This window comes from Zophobas morio, unplaced genomic scaffold (assembly GCF_036711695.1).
Source record: "Zophobas morio isolate AGI-343-1 ecotype UQ-CSIRO unplaced genomic scaffold, CSIRO_AGI_Zmor_V1 ptg000031l, whole genome shotgun sequence".
NCBI classification, from domain to species: Eukaryota; Metazoa; Arthropoda; class Insecta; order Coleoptera; family Tenebrionidae; genus Zophobas; species Zophobas morio.
Window position 1 is genome coordinate 6,889,324 of NW_026972136.1, and position 20,277 is coordinate 6,909,600.

General features: G+C 29.5%; 2 protein-coding genes across 2 annotated transcripts; both read right to left on the reverse strand.

The window, feature by feature from the left end:
* Window positions 1-579: 579 nt before the first annotated feature.
* Window positions 580-1,866, reverse strand: LOC135139644 (uncharacterized). The gene is made up of 2 exons (XM_064069944.1): window positions 1,757-1,866; window positions 580-1,706 (listed from the first exon to the last, which is right to left on the reverse strand). Exons 1-2 carry the CDS (start codon window positions 1,863-1,865, stop codon window positions 580-582), a joined length of 1,236 nt encoding a protein of 411 aa, XP_063926014.1. The 5' UTR covers window position 1,866.
* A 6,057-nt stretch (window positions 1,867-7,923) lies between these two features.
* Window positions 7,924-9,555, reverse strand: LOC135139282 (uncharacterized). The gene is made up of 3 exons (XM_064069464.1): window positions 9,291-9,555; window positions 9,169-9,234; window positions 7,924-9,106 (listed from the first exon to the last, which is right to left on the reverse strand). Exons 1-3 carry the CDS (start codon window positions 9,343-9,345, stop codon window positions 7,998-8,000), a joined length of 1,230 nt encoding a protein of 409 aa, XP_063925534.1. The 5' UTR covers window positions 9,346-9,555; the 3' UTR covers window positions 7,924-7,997.
* Between the last annotated feature and the right edge of the window lie 10,722 nt (window positions 9,556-20,277).

The following is a 20,277-nucleotide window of genomic DNA, read 5'->3' on the forward strand; positions in this document are numbered from 1 at the left end:
GCAATAATAATGTTAATACGTGTTTTGGTAAACAAATAAAATTTAACATATCTAATTAAGCACAATAATACTTATTTATTTATTCCTTCCTGAAATTTATATCACATAATTTCGGAACGACTGTTTATTAAACAATATCCGTTGAAATTCAGTGTTATTTGCATTTTACAAATATATTTTTAGTTTTGGAATTACACAGAATGGTTAAATAATGTAATGAAACTTCTCTATTGATTTAGATGATCTAAAGAAAAATATCATCACAAAATCGGATATTTCTAACAGTGGGACCACAAACTTAAACATATTTTTTCGAATTTTTGTGGATTTTTGACAACTTTTTCCTCGATTTTTAAAATTCTCGCCTTATGAAAATTTCAACGTTTTTTCGACCATCTTTACCAGATTTACTAGTATCAGTCGGAAGAAGTTTATAGACACAGTACAGTATTATAGAGTTTAAAGTAGGCAACACACAATACATATTGTTTGACACAACACAAATATTAGGCACTGTATACATATTATAGATAAATGTATAATGACAAAATAAAATTGTATACAAGGCCTTCTGGGACATCAGACATGCAGATCTTTCTTCTTCCCTTCTTGCAGTAATTTTAAAACTTCAGGAACTGAATCTACGTTACTTGGATCCATTTTCATAACAATCTCGACAATTTTGCTCATATTAACGCCCTTATAAACCCACTTATTGTCAGTTATATTTCCTAAAAGTCCAGTTAAATCTTTCAAAGCTTCATCTAACTTCAACTTCTTTATAGTTGCTAAAAATTTCTTAACCGAACCGTTCCATTTTTCCTGGATACCCTTACTACTAGTTTTCGGATTTTTGCAATAGTCGGTTAACGCAATTTCCACATTCTGGATAGAACTTTTATCTTCATATAACCTGATTATTTCGGCAAGCACATGGATATACCCGTCGAAACCATAGCCCATCTCCCCACTGAACTTATCATTTAAAGTGAAAAATCTTTCTGGAGAGTTCAAAGCTTTCCCTAATATTTTTCCAATATCGAAGTGCGGATGTAATTGTTCTAACAGATAAATCATCACGTCTATTCCTCCATCTTGCGTCAGAATTTTCCCCAAATCTAGCTTAACCCTTTTTTGAGCCAGCAGACCCATCCCTCCTGCGATTTCAGCAAAGAAATCCCCAATGCCTTGGTACATACCCACCAACCACTTAAAGTCGCCTCGAAATGGTGAATTAACATCACCCATCACCTCAGGCCACCCTACCATCGACGTCTTGAAATGGTCGGAAGTTATTTTAGAAATGTGTAGCATCGTGGCCAGACTTTGGCACCGTGAGGAGTATTCAGAGCTCAGAGGTTCAAAAATTTGAACCAGCTCTTCAGAAATAGCGTCGGTGATGGTGACAGAGTCGAAGCTAATTCCGTGGGTTTCTCCATAGTGGTACAGATCTTTCAAAGTACGCAAGTTTCCAAAATAATCGTCGAAACTTTTTTTAGAGCTGTACCAAGTTAAGTCGGATGTTCCGGGAGGAATGTACACTGAAATACCCGTTTCGTAGTTGAAGAAGATGGCAGCTCCGGTGTTTCCGTTGTACATGGCACTGATGTTGTAAGTGTAGTCCAAAACGGGAGCGGTTTTTGCTTTTTGGTTAACAGCGACTTGGATTTTTGTTTTGGGGTTGTAGGTGATGACGAGGCGTTCGTCTAAAAATGACCACATTTTGAGTTGGTTGATCATTTTTAAGTACAACTACCTGTGTTAGTGATTTCTTTGAACGGTTTTTCGCCATTTTTTGAATCACTTGAGGAAATTGTGTGCAAAAGAACTGCACAAAGTACCACCAGTACGAGGTATTGCTGCATTTTACACTGCAAGTTAGAAAATGTTGTAACTTTAAATCTAAATTGACATGTAAAGTACTTTCTAGTACCTTAGCTTATCTCAAATTTTGAATATTTTTGGCATTTGTTAAAACGAAGAACGATAAAATACGTCTTATTTGTCCTTCGACATTTTTTATTACTTAGGACGTCAAAAAAATCACTATACTCAAAAAATGCACTTTTCGTAGTCTAAAATTTATTTATGGATAATTTTTTGCAATTTATTTAAAATTTAACTTTTATAACATAATGGGTTTTTTACAAAATGCCCAAATATGTACGAGATTAATTAAATTGAGTGCATAGGCAACCCACATTACAGAATAATTTATTTAATGGTTTCTAATTGTATAAATGTGTTAATTGAAAAAATTAATACAATAAATATTTGTAGTAATTCATCTACCTTAATAAACCCAACTTATTAATGTAAACAAAAAATATTATGGAAACAATAAAACATCACTAAAAATAAAAAATATTATAGCACAGCAATCTTTACGTACCTACTTTGCCACTAACACCAAAAATGATTTCTTTTAAACATATTTCAAAAGTTTAAAATTTTATAGTTAACTTTTGAATAAAATTTTAAAAAATTCATACTTAAATTTAATATACTGCCTACAAAAAAATGTTAACGACGTTGTAACTTATATAATACAATGATATCATTTTTATATATCTGTTTTAAGAATATCTTTTTGATGTTACGAACATTCAGTGTCTATATCTATGTAAATACGCTAATATCGCATACGCTGACTCGACAACTTAACATTATTTAGGTAAATCAGGCAAATAAATCGTTTAAAAGGCGCTGTAAAGACAGCTATAATTCTTTGTTTTATCTTTGTAGATAACTACAGTGTTCACATTTTAATAAAAAATCGCTCTCTCCAATATGTGTTCAATGTCATTATTGTAATTTTGTGTTATATTTATATTTTTATAGCGATGTTTAACACTAATAGATATTTAATATATTTGCATAATTTATTACTATTAATGATAAAAGGCGCAACTGTACTAATTTAAGCGACAATAGTTTTCAACATCATATTATGTTACTTAATTAAAAATTTAAAAAGCATAATTAACATTCTACACCATAAATCTTTTTTTTAGTTTTAAAATTACGCTGATATTATATAAAAATATCGCGTTGCAAAATTTTTATTTAATCTGCAAGTTTAAAGAATATATTGATTTATTAATCGATATTATTTTTTTTTATTCTATAGTTTCTCTAAATTTTTCAAACAGATGTCAGCATCGAGAATAAATAATAATGTAAGTATATTCTTCATTAATTATTATTAAATAATTGTAAACTGATTGTTAATACTGTGTTTAATATTTTGATAGAGATTTATTTACGCTGCAATGCTTCGTTTAAGGTGTCGCAAAAAAATCTCTGATAAGAAGTGTGGCGAGATTTTTTGTGGGTTCCTATAACGCAAATGAGTCAAATGCGTTTCAGCACGGAACCACAGTTTTTGTCTTTCATGAATGCTTGTTCATTTAGGGAGTTAACTTATTAAAACAATTTGTTAATGTTATTAAAAATCATTTCTTTTCTGCTAAAGTTAAGTGTGAGTGTACAGAGTGTTCTGTGTACAGGCTAGGCCTGAAAGGACAGGAATTCGAGGTTTAAAAGTAAGTGTTGCTATCAGTCTTCATTTATTGGTTTATTATTCGTTTTAGTGTACCCATATTTGTTAAATTCTTTTATATAAGTACAGTGGGATTTATAATGTTGAAGTTGAAGTTCCCGTTGCAGTGACTGTTCCCACTTACGTTGCCGCTGATAGTAATTTTGATGTTCAACTTTTGCCGTATTTAAAGGGGTTGAAGAAATGTGGCGGATCTATAAGTTGATTATTACAAAATTACCATTTTAGACAAGTTTTAAGTTTCTTGTTGCCAAAATAAGTCTACACATATTAAGAAAAAGAGGCAAAATGTATCCCCGCCCACCCGCCCCATCTCAATTGTGATGATTTTTTTTTATTCGTCGTGAACCAAGCTTATCTGCAAAATCCTTATTTCTCTACGGGAATTAAAAACATGTTTTTGAGTATAGTATTGTTCAAAGAATATTACTTATGTATATTAAGAAAAAATTAAAGGCATATATTAAGCCCCACCCATACCTGCCCTGATCTAAATATGTAGTAATAAAGTTTTCATTCGTTGCAAGACCTAGGGGCGGAGCCTAATTGCAAAATCCATATTTCCCTACAAAAATTTACCATTTTAAACGTGTCTTTTTAAGTTTCTAAGAACAAAAAAAAATCATCAAAATTGAGATGGGGTGAGTGGGCGGGGTTTATATTTTGCCTCTTTTTCTTAACATACTTAGTATTTTTTGAACAACACGATACTCGAAAACATGAGTTTAATTTCTTGTAAAGAGATAAGTATCTTGCATTTAAGCCCCGCCTTGGTTCACGGTGAATAAAAAAAAAAACACAATTGAGACAGGGTGGGTGGGCGGTCTTACATTTTGCCTTTTTGTTTTAATATGTGTAGACTTTTTTTCACAACATGAAACTTAAAACATGTTTAAAATAGAAAATTTGTATACGGAAATATTGATTTTGTTATTAGGCTCCGCCCGATAATTGCAAAATCCTTATTTCCTTCCAAAAACGTACCATTTTATCCATGTTTTAAGTTTCTTGTTGTGAAAAGATAGCTATGTATGTTAAGACAAAAGGCAAAATATAAAGCTTTCATTCGTGGGCCAACCTAGGAGCGGAGCCTAATTGTAAAATCCATATTTCCTTGTGCTTTAAATTTCTGATAATAAAAAAAATCCTCACAATTTAGATGGGGTGGGACAAAAAAGAGATAAAGATCATCAGGGAATTTGTTAAACTGCGTTATGCTAATTTTTGTTTTTCTTTAAGTACATATTTCTGTTTTCTGTTTCTTTTGGTGTTTTTATATTCAGGAAGTTAAAATTCTCGTCGAGTTAATAACAACATTAGTATACCCCAAGCAGCAGACTGTCGTTTAATTCACGTCAATTTTTGGTCATAACTCGTCGGCGACGTCATTCGCCCAAAAAATCACGTGATAATGACGAGATTTTTATGACTTACTTCTGACGTCAATTAATGACGTCAAAAGGCCGTCCTTTCCTCGTCATTTTTTATAGATTATATGATCACTTAGATGTGGGTCGTCGTATTCTTTAAAAAGTGTTCTTCATAATGCTTAATTATATTTAGAGCAAAAAATACAACGACTTTATTAGAAATACAACAAAGACAAGTTTTTTTATTGTAATAATTTCTAATAAAATAATTATTTCTGAAAACTTGTTTACTTTGGAAGTGTCATTTTGTAAGTACCTGCTTGGCAAATTATAAATAGAACATCCGGGGTTGAGCGTATAATAGTGAAAAGACCGTACGACACAAAGTCATAAAAATTCTTTGTGGTTTTGAAGAATTCCTTCGTCGAATTTTGATTTTATAAAGACGTTTATAAAGTGATGATGGTTACCAAAAAATTAGAGAGTGATTTAATATTTAGTTTTATTAAATTTATTTCAGCGTTTTATTTATTGCATAGTTTTTTCTAAAAATTAAAATATAAAAAACGTCTTAAAATGGACAGTAAATGCGGTCTCTAAGACGTCAGTACATCACGTCAATAGTTCGTGACAAAATGACGACTCTAAGACGTGAGTACATCACGTCAATAGTTCGTTAGAAAATGACGTCATCTGGACGAGACATTTGACTGTCATTGGTACGTCAATATCACGTGAAATCTTTGGTCACTATGACCTAATTGATGACCATTTATTCACGTGAAAAAGACATCATGTTGCCTGGGACTGTACAACTAGTACAAATTACGGCTTATTACTTAGATTATACTACGAGAGTGTCGTAACAGTCGTTTTACATATGTTCTACAGACAAATCTTTCTACGACCGTATCTTTTTAGAAATTCTGTTGATGTTATACATATTTCTGTAAAGACAGTTGTTACTGGTTTGTGTTTATTCTTTTGTATGTATGCAAAACCAAGGAAAAAGATAGATTTGATTGCTAAGTTCCTATTTTCGTCTAACTAGGAACTGCACAAATAAAACTACATTAATTAAAAATTTCTTGAATGTAATATTTTTCATGTTTCTCGACATTTATGACGTTCTAGAATATGAAAAAATAGGCTTTCCGTTTACTTCTGTCTGTCAGTTGTGTCGATTTTTATTAGACAGTTAAACTCAAAAAATTACGGGGACAATTGTCAAATTATACGTACGTTAGGAATACTGTGTTGATGGTAAAGCGCTACCTAAATTTATCTAATCATCCCCACCAACAATGTGGTGACGTCACCTAAAGAATTTTGCTTGATAAATGCCACTGAAATTTTATAAAATAACATACTCCAACAGCCTTGAGTTTTTACAATGCTCATCCGAATTTTCAGTTGAAACGTTTAAATGGTAACTTTTCTATCAAAATGTATCTGTTTATGCACCCCAAAAAATTGATGACGTCATCTAATAATTTCAACTAAAAATCAAGAACTGCAAAACTGAATACTTTGAAATCTTGCAGACGTTTTAAAGTTATTGTAAGCATCGTAAATTGTTAATCAAAATATGTCTATTTATTCCCCCCAAAAATTGATGACGTTATCTCAAAATTTTGCCGAATAAATTCTACCCAAAATGTGCAAAATTTTTAGATTTGTTTAAACACATGGCTACAAAAAATTAATAAATGAGTCAATTTATTAAATTGATTAAATCGGGAACGGTTCACTCCATTTTACACTAAATAAAATAAGGCAGTGAAATGGTGAAGGAAGGTGGGCGTGGTTAAAATAGCTTTTTTCTAGTTTTATGAGCAAGCAGTAGCCCCGCCCACCCACCCGCTGTTCGTTCCAGTGACTACTCTTATTATTGTTCAGTCCTAACATAGCAAATTTTAGCCCCGCCCACCCGCCCTTTTTTTTCTTAGAAGTTATGTCACTTCCCAAAATCAATCTTAACAGTACTAGCCCCGCCCACTCGCCCTCTGTTTTCTTAGAAGGCATGTCGTTTGCCACAATCAGTCTTATCTTAGCAAGTACTAGCACCTCCTTATCAATCAAATCAATCTTATCTTAGCAGATACCCGCCCACACACGCTGTTCTCTATTATAACGATTTTGTCTCTCTTCAGTTGAGATCCAGGTACCTTTCGGTCGGACTAGACAAAATGAATCACTGAAATGGAGGAAGGGTGGGTGGGCGGGGTAAATTATATGTATATTCTTTTGTTAAGTGAAATTCGAAACTAATAGAACGTAGGCTGTTAAAAAAAACATTATCGTCATTTTTTTGTTATACTATTACTGTTACTAATTATTGATATATAACATTATTTTTTTTATTTATTTACAGAAATATTCAATATTTTTAAATTGATTAGTTAACAAAACTGATAGAGTTAGAATAAAATTCAATAAATATACTTTTAATCTAAAATTTAATATGATCCGTCTAATGGCATCGTTTCAAATTGTTGCTAGGTGAATTTACAACCATTTCTGAATGTCAAAAAAATTTTCGAAATCGTTTACATAAATTTTTAACAGGGTGCATCTTACGAATGACTATTTTCATGTTTTTTTGACGCTTCATTTGACAGATAATGTATTGGGCTGATTGTGGTAAAATTTAATATGAATGTTAGGAATATTATATCCCCACCAACGATGGGATGACGTCATCTCAAACATTTACGATAGAAAATGTTATTAAATTTAGATATTTAAGCACTTGTGGTTTATGAATCCGAGTTGAGTTTTTACCCTAAACGTCCGTGTTTTTAACGTCATCTTACAATTTTAAATGTCGACATAACCTTCAACCAATTTTCATTAAAGTAATGTTTGTGGTTTTGTGTACTTTAATAGACATTTATACCATATTTATAGAACTCAGTACAAACACTTATACACTAAGAATACGGAATTGGTTAAATATTTTGGACATTGCTTGAAAACATCAACTATCAATCAGAATTACAATGTTTTATTGAAATTTGGTGAAAATTACACAAACCCTTCTTTTTTAATACAAACACCAATCATTAAGAAGTTGTTCCAAGTAAATTCAAAATTTCCCCAACCAGTTCTTTATTACAAGGAAATTCAAGCTTCATAATTACTTTGGAAATTTTCCCCAAATCTACTTTCTTATAAATCCATCTACCCTCACGTATCTCCGTCAAAACCTTACTCAACCCTTTAAAATCCTTCTTCACTTTCAAATCGTCAAGAGTTTTCAAAAAATCGTCAATACTCCCTTTCCAAGTCTCTTTCACAATCGCTCTATTCGTTTTCGGACTACTGCAATATTCGTTCAACAGAGTCTCCACATTTTGTATGGAGTTATGACCAATCTTAAACCTCACAATCTCACTCAATATGTGGACAAATCCGTCGAAACCGTAACCAAGCATACCCCCTAACATATCAACAAGAGGGAAGAAAGTTTCCACAGAATTCAAATCCTTCCCTAAGAGTTTCCCTACGTCGAACTTTTCGTGCAACACCTTCAGGAAGTAAATCATGACATGAATGCCAGTTTTCTCAGTGAGTGCCTTCCCCAAGTCGAGCTTGACTTTCTTTTTGGCCAAAATGGTCATCCCTCCGTCGATTTTTCCGAAAAACTCCCCCAAACCTTGATAAAAACCGAACAGCCATTTTAAGTCGCCCCTAAACTCGGCGTTTACGCTCCCCATGACTTGTGGGTATCCAACCATGGAAGTTTTGAAGTAGTTTGATGTTATTCGGGAAATGTGTAGTACTACAGATAGAGCTTCACATCGTTCTTTGTATTCTTGGCTGACTGATTCTAAAATGGCCCCCATTTCTTCGGAGATGTCTTCCGGGACGTGCATGGGGTCGAAACGCACCCCATGAGTTTCACCATATTTGTAGATCTTGGTTTGAGAAGGTAATTCTGCGAAGAAATCAGTGAAGCTTTGTTCGGAGCTGTCCCATGTCATTTTGGAGGATCCAGGTGGAATGAATACCGATATTCCGGTTTCAAAGTTGAAGGATAATGCAGATCGAGTTCTACCATTGTAGAGAGTGGTAATGTTGTTGGAGTAGTCCAAAACGGGAACTGTGTGAGCTGTCTCGTTCACTATTAGTTGGATTTGAGTTTTAGGGTTATACGTAAGGACAAGACGTTCTATAAAAGACCAAAAAGTTCCTTGCAATTATATATATAAAGCTTCATTATTCTGAGCTTACCTGGTTCTTCATTGCATCCTTTTTCTTTGTTGTTTTCCAGGTGGTGGTCCAAATTTTTTTCGGGGTCTGTAACATAGACATTAGAATCAAAATTACATTAATAAACTAAACGAAAAACTTACGCGTAGCGAAAGCACCACAAACCACAGTACAGAAAAATATTTCTACGTATTTCATCGTTTTGAAGTCAAGAAAGTTCACCAGTTTTTGCTTTTATACCTGGACGGAAGTCACGTGTTGGGTACTTGTTTGTGATTTATTATACTATATCTATATTTGAAGTGCTCACTTAGATTTTTTACGGTGTTTTTATGTTTTTTTTTTCGTGATGCCGAGTTAACCGCGTTAACTAATGATTTTTAAAACCATCCTGTTTATGTTTTACTCACATTATCTGTTTTTAAAAATCTAATGTGACGAAGTTTGCTTGTTTTGAAAATAAAGTTATCTTGTGGTATGGAATGCAGCTTAGGGGAAAGCCGCTTCGTTATTTTTTAACACCTTAGTGATAATAACATAAAGATTTTTCTGAAAGTTTATATTATGGTGATTGTCCACAAAATGGCCTGACCATGTGGTGAAATAAAGAATGCGTTAAAAATTACAATTATAGACATCTACGATTTTTAATCTTAATCAAATATAATTTTTTGTTAAGTTTGAGCACCTTGTATCAATACGTACCCGTCTTTCCCCTAGTATGACTATTTAAAATTAGCGATGGCTATTTTTAGAATGTTGTGTACATTGTCTGAATAAGTTTATCAAAATCAAAGATATTTGTGAACTTTTATTTTTGTTTACCATTTTAAAATATGTGCACTTTTCACTGCACACTGAAAGATTATTTATGAACCGATATTTTACTTACACGTCTGCAGACTGAAAATTTCCTAAAATATTGTCATAAATATGTCGTTTTTTTTTCAAATTATACAATAGAAAATGTTATTTAAATTTTATCCTCCACTTGTGGTTTACGAATCTTGTACAAAAATTTTGCAATTTTGATTACTTTATATTTCGATATTCCAATTCTGGCTTTTCAAATTCCAGATTCCTCAATTTCTCGATTTTTTTAAATTATCGCTTTCTCGATTATTTATTTTTCGATTTTTTAATTGTCCGAAAATTCAGTTTTACGAGTCTTTCAATTTTCGATTTTTCAGTTTTTCAATGTTTCAATTTTTTAATTTCTGGCGTTTCCAAATTTTCGATTTCTCGATTAATAGATTTTTCGACTTTTCCAGTGATTGATTTTTTTTCATTTTGGACATTTTAGTTCTTTCGATTTTTCAACTTCTCGGTTTCAGATTTTTCGTTTTATTAATGACTCGATTATTAAAGTTTTCGATTTTCCGATCTTTCAATTTTTCGTTTCTTCAATTTTTCAATTTTTCAATTTTTCTGCTTTTTCACTTTTCAATCATCCAGTTTTTCCGTTTATCAATTTTTCTTCGGCTTTTTAGTTTACAGTTTTCGGATTTATCATTTATAAATTTTTGGATATTTCAGTTCTGGGATACTTTTTCGATTCTCATATTTTTCTATTTTTCTATTATTCGATTTGTCAATTTTTTAATGTTTTATTTTTTGTTGTTTAGATTTCTCAATCTTCCAATTTTTCGACATTTTATTTTTTCGATTTTCTTAAATTTAGATTTTCCGATTTCTCGATTTTTCAGTTTTTCATTTTTTCGATTTTTAAATTATTGAAATTTTAAATTTTTCAGGTTTCTGATTTTTCATTTTTGATTTTTAAAATTTCAGTTTTGGGATTTTTCAACATATCGATTGTTAAGTTTTTCGGTTTTTCGATTTTTCGATTTTTCAATTTTTCGATGTTTTGGATTTTAGATTTCTAGATTTCTCGAGATTTCGATTTTTCAGTGTTTCAGTTTTTCTATTCAATTTTGCGAATTTTTAAATTTTAAATCTTTCGATTTTTCGACTTCTTCGTTTCAGATTTTTCGGTTTTTGAATTATTCCATTTTTGAAATTTTTGATTTTTTGACTTTCCATTTTTCGGATTTCTTAATTTTTCGATTTTTGGATTTATTGCGATTTCGATGTTTTTCCATTTTTCGATTTTTCTTTTTTTATTGTTTTTGGATTTATCAATTTTTTATTTTAAATTTTCTGATTTTTCAATTTTTAATTTTTCGATTTTCCGCTTTTATCGTATTTCGACTTTTCGATTTATAGGTTTTTCTATTCTCCGATTTTTGGGCTTTTCGATTCATCCATCTTTCAATTTTTCGATGTTTCAACTTTTCAATTTTTCGATTTTCCAATTTTTCAATTTTTTATTCCCAAATTTTGCAAATTTTTAAATTTTAATCTTCCGATTTTTCGATTTCTCGGTTTCAGAATTTTCGGTTCTTCATTTATTCGATTTTTACATTTTTGATTTTTCGATTTTTAGTTTTTCAATTTTTCGATATTTTAATTTTTCCATTTTTTCAGTTCCAGTATTTATCGAGCTTTCGATGTTTCGATTTTTCGACGATTTAATTTTTCAATTTTTCAACTTTTTGATTATTCAATTTATAGATTTTTAAATTTTTTTTTATGCTGTTTTAATTTCTGGAGCTTTTGGTTTTTCGACTTCAGGACTTTTGGATTTCTCGATTTTTCGATCTTTTGATATTTCTCTTTCTCGACGTTTTGAATTGTTCGATGTTTCAATTTCCGATTTATAGGTTTTTCGATTTTTTGAGTTTTCGGCTTTTCGATTTATAGATCTCCCAACTTTTCGATTTTTCAATTTTTCGTTAAACAGTTTCAATTTTATATTCTTTAATTTTGCAAATTTTTAAATTTCAATCTACCGATTTTACGAGTTCCCGGTTTCAGATTTTTGATTTTTCAAATATTGGATTTTTGAAATTTTTGATTTTTCGATTACTCAGGTTTTAAATTTTTGAATATTTTAATTTTTACATTTTTCAATTTTTCGATTTCAGGATTTATCGAGATTTCGATATTTCGATTTTTCGACGATTCAGTTCTCCGATTTTCCAATTTTTCAACTTTTTGATTACTTGACTTATAGATTTTTTTAATTTTTCGATTTATCGAATTTTCAATTTTTAATTTTTTGATTTTCCGAATTTTGGATTTTTGGGTTTTTCGATTTCAGGACTTTTCGATTTCTCGATCTTTTGACATCCCGATTTCTCGATTTTCCAGTTTTTCAATTCTTCAACGATGCATCAGTTTTTCATCGGCTTTTTAGTTTTTCTCGATTTTTCGACTTCTCCATTTGTCAATTTTTTAATGTTTTGATTTTAGATTTTTCGATTTCTGGATTTCTCGATTTTCCGATTTCTCGATTTACCGATTTTTCGATTTTTCAATGTTTCGAATTTTCTATTTTTTCAATTTCGAAATTCTAGTTCTTTTGATTTTTCAACTCCTCTGTTTCAGATTTTTCGTTTTATCACTGATTCGATTCTTGAAATTTTCGATTTTCAGATTTTAAAATTTTTCGATTTGTAATTTATCAGTTTTTCGATTCTTCAATTTCTCGATTTTTCAATTTTTCGATTTTTGGCGTTATCGACTCCTCGATTAATAGATTTTTCGACTTTTCGGTTCTTTATTTTTTTGACTTTTCGACTTCTAAATTTTTCGAATTTTTGATTTTCACTTTTCTCGATTTCTTGAATTTTCGTTGTTCCGATTGCTCGACGTCTCGATTTCCCGATTTTCCAGTTTTGCAATTCTTCAATTTTTAAATTTTTCGATTTTTCACTTTCCAATCATCCAGTTTTTAGATTTATCAATTTTTCTTCGGCTTTTTAGTTTTTCAATTTTTCGATTTATCGATTTGTACAATTTTCGATATTTCAGACTATTTTTCGATTCTTATATTTTTCAATTTTTCAATTTTTAGATTTGTCAATTATTTAATGTTATATTTTTTGTTGTTTAGATTTCTCAATCTTCCAATTTTTGACATTTTAATTTTTCAATATTTTTAATTTTAGATTTTTTGATTTCTCGATTTTCCGCTTTCTCGATTTCCCGATTTCTGGATCTCGATTTCTCGATGTCTCGCTTTGTCAATTTCTCCATTATTAGATTTTTCTGTTCCTCAATTTTTTTCAAATTTTTAAATTCTAGTTCTTTTGATTTTTCGACTTCGGTTTCAGATTTTTTGGTTTTTCGTGTTTCAATTTATCAATTTTTTTGTTTTAAATTTTCCGATTTTTTAGTTTTTAATTTTTTGATTCATCGATTTTATTCTATTTCAATTGTTGAATTTTCATGGTTTTTCGACTTCAGGACATTTCTATTCCTCGATTTCTCAATCTTTTGACGTTTCAATTTCTCAATGTTCAAATTTTTCGATGTTTCAATTTCTAATTTCTAGGTTCTTCGATATGTCGATTTTTCAGTTTTCCAATTTTTCAATTTTTCAATTTTTAAATTACTGAATTTTTAGATTTTTCAGATTTTTTCAATTTTTCAATTTTTAGATTTTTCAATTTATCGATTTTTCTATATTTCAGTTTTGGGATTTATCAACATATCGATTCTTAAGTTTTTAGATTTTTCAATATTTCGATTTTCGATTTATTGATGTCTCGATTTCTCGATCTGTCAATTTTTCGATTCTCCTATTTTTCCATTTTTCAATTTTTTTACTTTAATAATAATTTTTGAATTATTCGATTTTTGAAATTTTGGATTTTTCGACTTTCCAATTATCCGATTTTTCAATGTTTCGATTTTTGGAAATATTGAGATTTCGATGTTTCTATTTTTCAATTTGTCTTTTTTTATTGTTTTTGGATATCATTTCGATTTCTCGACTTTTCGGTTTTTTTCGACTTCAGGAATTTTCGATTTTTCAAATATTAGATTTTTGAAATTTCTCGGGTTTTAAATTTTTGAATATTTTAATTTTTACATTTTTCAATTTTTCAATTTCAGGATTTATCTTATATTATTCAGTTCTCCGATTTTTCGATTTTTCAACTTTTTAATTATTCGATTTATATTTTTTTTAATTTTTCAATTTTCCAATTTTTAATTTTTGGATTTTTCAATTTTATCCTATTCCGATTTCTGGATTTTTTGGCTTTTCAACTTCAGAACTTTTTTCTTTTTCTCAATCTTTTGACGTCTGATTTCTCAATGTTTCAGTTTTTCGATTTTTCGACTTTTCGGCTTTTCGATTTATGAATGTCCCAACCTTTTGATGTTACGACTTTTCAATTTATCGATTTCTCAATTTTTCGAGATTATTTCAATTTTGGGATTTTTCAATTTTTTGATTTTTCAGTTTTTCGATTGTTCAAATTTTTTATTTTTCAGTTTTTCGTTTTTCCGATTTTTTACTGTTTCAATTTAGTTATTTTTTTTAACTTTTAATACTTCAATTTTTCAATATTCCGAGATCTTGGTTTTCCTATTTTTAAAATTTTCTCGATTTTCCAAGTCTTCAATTTATCAATTTTTCAACATTTCAATTTTTCGATTTTGGGAATTTTTCAATTTTAAATTTCTTTGATTTTTTTTTGATGTATCGATTGCTCGATCTTTCAATCTGTCGATTTCTCGATCTTTTGATATTTCGATTTTCGATATTTTGACTTTCGACATTTTGACTTTTCGGTTTTTCCATTTATAAGTCTCCCAATTTTTCGATGTTACGACTTTTCAATTTTCCTATTTTTAAATTGCAATCTTTCGATTTTTCGACTTCTTCGTTTCAGATTTTTCGGTTTTTCAAATATGTATGTATATATTTGATTTTTGAAATTTTTGATTTTTCGATTTTTCAAGTTTTAAATTTTTCGATATTTTAATTTGTCGATTATTCAATTTTTCGATTTCACGTTTTATCCAGATTTCGATGTTTCGATTTTTCGACGATTCAGTTCCCCGATTTTTCGATTTGTCAACTTTTTGATTATTTGATGTACCTATAGATTTTTTTTAATTTTCCGGTTTTTCAATTTTTAATTTTTTGATTTTTCAATTTTATGCTGTTCTGATTTTTGGATTTTTGGTTTGTCGACTTCAGGACTTTTCGATTTCTCGATTTCTTTGATATTTTGACGTTTCGATGTCTCGATGTTTCAGTTTTCGAATGTTCTCCTCGATTTATAGGTGTCCCAATTTTCCGAGTTAGGAGTTTTCAATTTTTTTAATTTTTCAGTTTTTCGTTTTTACGATTTCTTGGTGTTCCAATCTAGTTAATTTTTTTAATTTTTAACACTTCAGTTGTTCAATTTCCCTACATCTGGGTTTTTCTATTTTTAAAATTTTTCAATTTTTCGATTTATCAATTTTTCAACATTTCAATTTTTAGAATTTTTCAATTTTTCGATTTTTTGAATTTTAGATTTTTCGATTTTTTTGATGTTTCGATTGCTCGATCTTTTGATTTTTCGACTTTTCGTAATTTGATATTTCGATTTTAAAAATTTTTCGGTAAGTATTTCAGTTTAAATTTTTTTTTTTTTGAGATTTTTCTGTTCTTTAATTTTGCAAATTTTTAAGTATTAATCTTCCGATTTTTGGACTATTCATTAATTTTTCGATTTTTCAATTTTTCGAGATGTGTTTAGCAAACTGACTGACAAACAAAAATCACTAGTGACTAGTGGCTTTATAGGGACGTCAATTACCTAATGACAATTACCAACAGTCATTTATTGTTCATATATTTGTAAATAAAGCAGCATTCATCACCCCATACATTTCAAATAAATATATCACCTATCTATTGGCACAGTGAAGATCCACCAACAATACAATTTAAGTAAAAATATTTGCAACAACAATAAAACTTATAAATTAAATGAAAATGACAAACTTTACACTTTGTGAATTTTAACCCTCACGATTATCCCGTCCTAAAGACAACTCTCCATTTGGGGCATACATTCTCCGCAGACCATCAATAAAATTTCTTAGTTGTGTAAAACCCGTCCCCAAATTCCTCGTTGCGTTGTACAGAGCATCAACTGATTGATTCCATTCAACAGGATCACACCAAATATTCTCCGAACGATCATTACCTGGACAGATCTGAGTCTCAAAAGGCAACTCTTCCAACATTGTCACTAGACGACCAGTGACACCACTACACACGTTGCCACCCAATTGGCCAACCAACCGCAAACAGTTTTCTGGACAATTCAACGACTCGCTCAGTAAATTATCCAAATTGAAGCAATTTTGAAGAGCTTGAAGCAAAAAAGATAAACCATCTAAGCCATTTCTGGAGTTGAAGACAGGGAAGGGGTTAAACACGAATCTTGCGTTCAGAAGCGTTGGAAGACCTCCTCTCATGTCGTTGAAGAAGTTGGATAAACCTTGTAGGACCTCGCTTGTCCAGAAGATATCGCTGGAGACTGGAATAACACTTGATTCCATCATGGACAACATGCTTAATAAAGGTTCGTCGAAACGTTCTGTCAAGTTACTGGAAATGCTCGTGAAGGAGGCGAAAGGATCATTTTGAATTTGTTGGATCGATCTGGGGCTCCAGCTGGCCACAGCGTTAGAAATTTCGTCTAACATTTCTCTAGTGAGGTTAGACATGGTGAAGATTGTGCCATTCTTTTTCCCAGAATTAAAAAGTTGCGTTAAATTTAGATTGGTGAAGTAGTGGGGCCATGATTCACGGGTGCTGTACCAAGTGTAGTTTGATGATCTCCCAGGGATGTAGACACCAGAATTGTTCCAAAAGTGGTATATAATAGCACTTCCATTTCTTCCATTGAAGATCGAAGATAAATATGAAGTTGGTGACCAGGCGCCAGCTCTGAACTCGGTATTATTGATGAATGATATTAAGTTTCCTAGTCCATCGCAGAGAAATGTGTTTCCTGTGTGGAGTATGTCATTCTAGAAAAATTGAAGTGGTTTTACTTACGTAAATCTGGAGGACAATTTATGGAAGCTGGTTCTACAAAATATATTTTTAAAAAATCTAGGGATTAATCGTCTTATTATTCAAAATACCTGTAGAAGTTAACACATACATCCAGATGACGATACCAACAACTGCTTTCTTCATCTTGAAGTGAAGTTGAACTGGTAGTTTTCACTTTATATAGGAAAACTGTTTATCAGTACGATTTGTCAAAATAAGTAGACTGCAATTTGTGTATATTATTACCTTACGCTTCCTCCATTGCAGATAGAATGTAAAATATTACAGTTGATAAAAAACAGAGGTCCCACGGAATACACTGTATGAACTTATGAATAGAGACACTTTTAAATCATTTACGATGTTATGAAAATATTAATAATAGCATTATATGTATTGCGGAAGAAAATATTAAAAGAAGGTTGTGCCATTCAAAATGACATCAATAAGGAAATACAGTAAACTAATAAATAATGTTGCGTTTTGTATATTTTCCATTATCAAGTAAAGTGCAATTTTTTTTACAGGTATATCCGAAATTTGGCTTTACGACAGTTTGTAAATTGTCTGTATTTATCATTTCAAAATTTGGGTTTAGAGTTTTACAAGGGTTTCAATTTTTTTTTTGAAAACTTAAGATATCAATTAAAAAAATTATATCTTTAGCATGACCAAAAGTGCAAATACTTTCATACAGATTATTTTGCAACAGCTTAAAAAGGTACACAATTTAGCATTTTAATGTACCTATTTATATATTTGGCATGCAAATTTTTATACACTGAAATACACGCTTTTTTGAAATGTAAAACATTTTTTGCGATTTTTGTTTTCTGATAACCTGTATAAAGTGGCATTGTTTATACTCCCGCAACTTTAGTAACTCGAATTTTTCAATTTTTCAATTCTCCTCCAACTTTGGAATTTTTGAATTTTTATATATTGCAATTTTTGGATTTCAATTTGAATCTTTCCATTTTTCGACTTGCAATTTTTCGTTTCGGCTTTTTATTTTCTTTATTTTGTCAATTTTTCGACTTGCAATTTTACAATTTTTCATTTTTGTTTCTTCCATTTTGTAATATACAGCTCTTCGAGTTTTCGTTTTTTTTAAATATTATAGTTCTGGATTTGCAATTTCAGGAGTTTCCAGTTTTTAATTTTCAATTTTTCATTTTTCAAATTTTCGACTTACAATTTTTCGTTTCGGCATTTTATTTTCTTTATTTTTCAATTTTTCTGTTTTTCAGTGTTTTGATTTTGTACTTTTTTATAATGAGAAAATTTTCAATTTTTGGATATTTTTATTTTTCGTTTTTTGGTATTTCGATTTTTTAACTTTTAGATTTTCTTAATTTTTCGTTTCCCCAATATTTAGATTTTGTAATTTTTCGATTTGAGTTTCTCGAGTTTTCAATTTGTAATTTTTCAATTTTTCATTTCTTCAATTTTTCGATTTGCAACTTTACAATTTGTCATTTTTGCGGTATACAATTCTTCGAGTTTTCATTTTAAAATGTTTCAGGTTTGGATTTGTAATTTCATGATTTTTAATTTTTCAGTTTTTCAATTCTTCAGATTTTCGATTTGCAATTTTTTGTTCGGTATTTTATTTTATTTTCCTTATTTTTCAATTTTTCGGTTTTTCAATGTTTTTATTGTATAATTTTTCTTTTTTATAATGGGCAAATTGTCATTTTTTCAGATTTTTCATTTGTCGGTTTTATGTTTCGATTTTTCAACTTTTAGGTTTTTTTAATTTTTCGTTTCTCCAATTTTTAGATATTGCAATTTTTCGATTTTTCAATGTTTCGATGTTGTAATTTTTTGTTTTTTCAATTTTAATTATTTCAATTTTAAATTTTTAAATTTTTCGCTTCTTCAGTTTTTCGATTTGCAATTTTACAATTTTTTTTTTGTTTCTTCCATTTAGCGATATGTAAGTCTTCGAGTTTTCATTTTAAAATGTTTCAGTTTACCTATTCGGATTTCACGAATTTTCAGTTTTTCATTACTTTAGTTTTTTGATTTGCAATTTTTCGTTTTGGTTTTTCTTTATTGTTTCAGTTTTTCGATTTTTCATTGTTTCCATTTTATTAATTTTTCATTTTTGTCTCTTGCATTATACATATGGGCATATGTATATGGCATATACAACTTATCGAGTTTTCATTTTAAAATGTTTCAGGTTTATTTACAATTTTTCGTTTTGCTCGTTTATTTTCGTTATTTTTTAATTTTCTGTTTATCAATGTACCGATTTTCTAATTTTTATTTTTTATAACGGGAAATTTTTGCACTTTTTAAATTTTCGTTTCTGCAGTTTATAGATTTTGCAATTTTTCGAGTTTTCAATTTTTAATTTTCAATTTTTCATTTCTTTAATTTTTTCAATTTTACGGTTCTCCAATGTTCTAATTGTATAATTTTTCTTTTTCATAATGGGAAATATTTAAATTTTTGCAATTTTTTATTTGTCGATTTTCAGTGTTTATTTTTTTTAATTTTAGATTTTTTTTAATTTTTCGTTTATCAAATTTTTAGGTTTTGCAATTTTTCGGTTTGAGTTTCTCGAGTTTTCAATTTTTAATGTTTCCATTTTCGATTTGCAATTTTTTGTTTCGGTTTTTTGTTTTTTTTATTTTTTCAATTTTTCCATTTTTCAATGTTTCGATTTCATAAATTTTTGTTTTTTCAATTTTAATTCGCTTCTTTAGTTTTCGATTTCCAATTTTGCAATTTTTCATTTTTGTTTGTTGCGATATCCAGTTTTTATTTTAAAATGTTTCAATTTTTTGATTTGCAATTTCACGAGCTTTCAATTTTTAATTTTTCATTTCTTGAGTTTTTCGATTTGCAATTTTTCGTTATGGTCTTTTATTTTTTCTATTTTCTCAATTTTTCGGTTTTTGAGTGTTCTGATTTTATAACTTTTCTTTTTTATAACGGGAAATTTTTCAATTTTTGGACTTTTTAATTTTCCTTTTCCAACTTACAGATTTTTAAAATTTTCGTTTCTCCAGTTTTTAGATTTTGCAATTTTTCGATTTGAGTTTCTCGAGTTTTCGATTTTTAATTTTTCCATTTTTCGATTTACAATTTTTCGTTTCGGTTTTTATTTTCTTTATTTTTTAGTTTTTTGATTTTTCCATGTTTCGATTTTATACTTTTTGTGTTTTCAATTTTAATTTTGTCAATTTTTCGCTTCTTCA

Excerpts from the sequence above, each read along its gene's own strand:
- LOC135139644 (XM_064069944.1), bottom strand. The coding sequence starts at position 1,865 with ATGCAGCAATACCTCGTACTGGTGGTACTTTGTGCAGTTCTTTTGCAC. Across the intron at positions 1,707-1,756 it reads CAAAGAAATCACTAACACAG|ACGAACGCCTCGTCATCACC; the intron begins GTAGTTGTACTT and ends GGTCATTTTTAG.
- LOC135139282 (XM_064069464.1), bottom strand. The coding sequence starts at position 9,345 with ATGAAATACGTAGAAATATTTTTCTGTACTGTGGTTTGTGGTGCTTTC. Across the intron at positions 9,235-9,290 it reads TTGTGGTGCTTTCGCTACGC|ACCCCGAAAAAAATTTGGAC; the intron begins GTAAGTTTTTCG and ends TCTATGTTACAG. Across the intron at positions 9,107-9,168 it reads AGGATGCAATGAAGAACCAG|AACGTCTTGTCCTTACGTAT; the intron begins GTAAGCTCAGAA and ends GGTCTTTTATAG.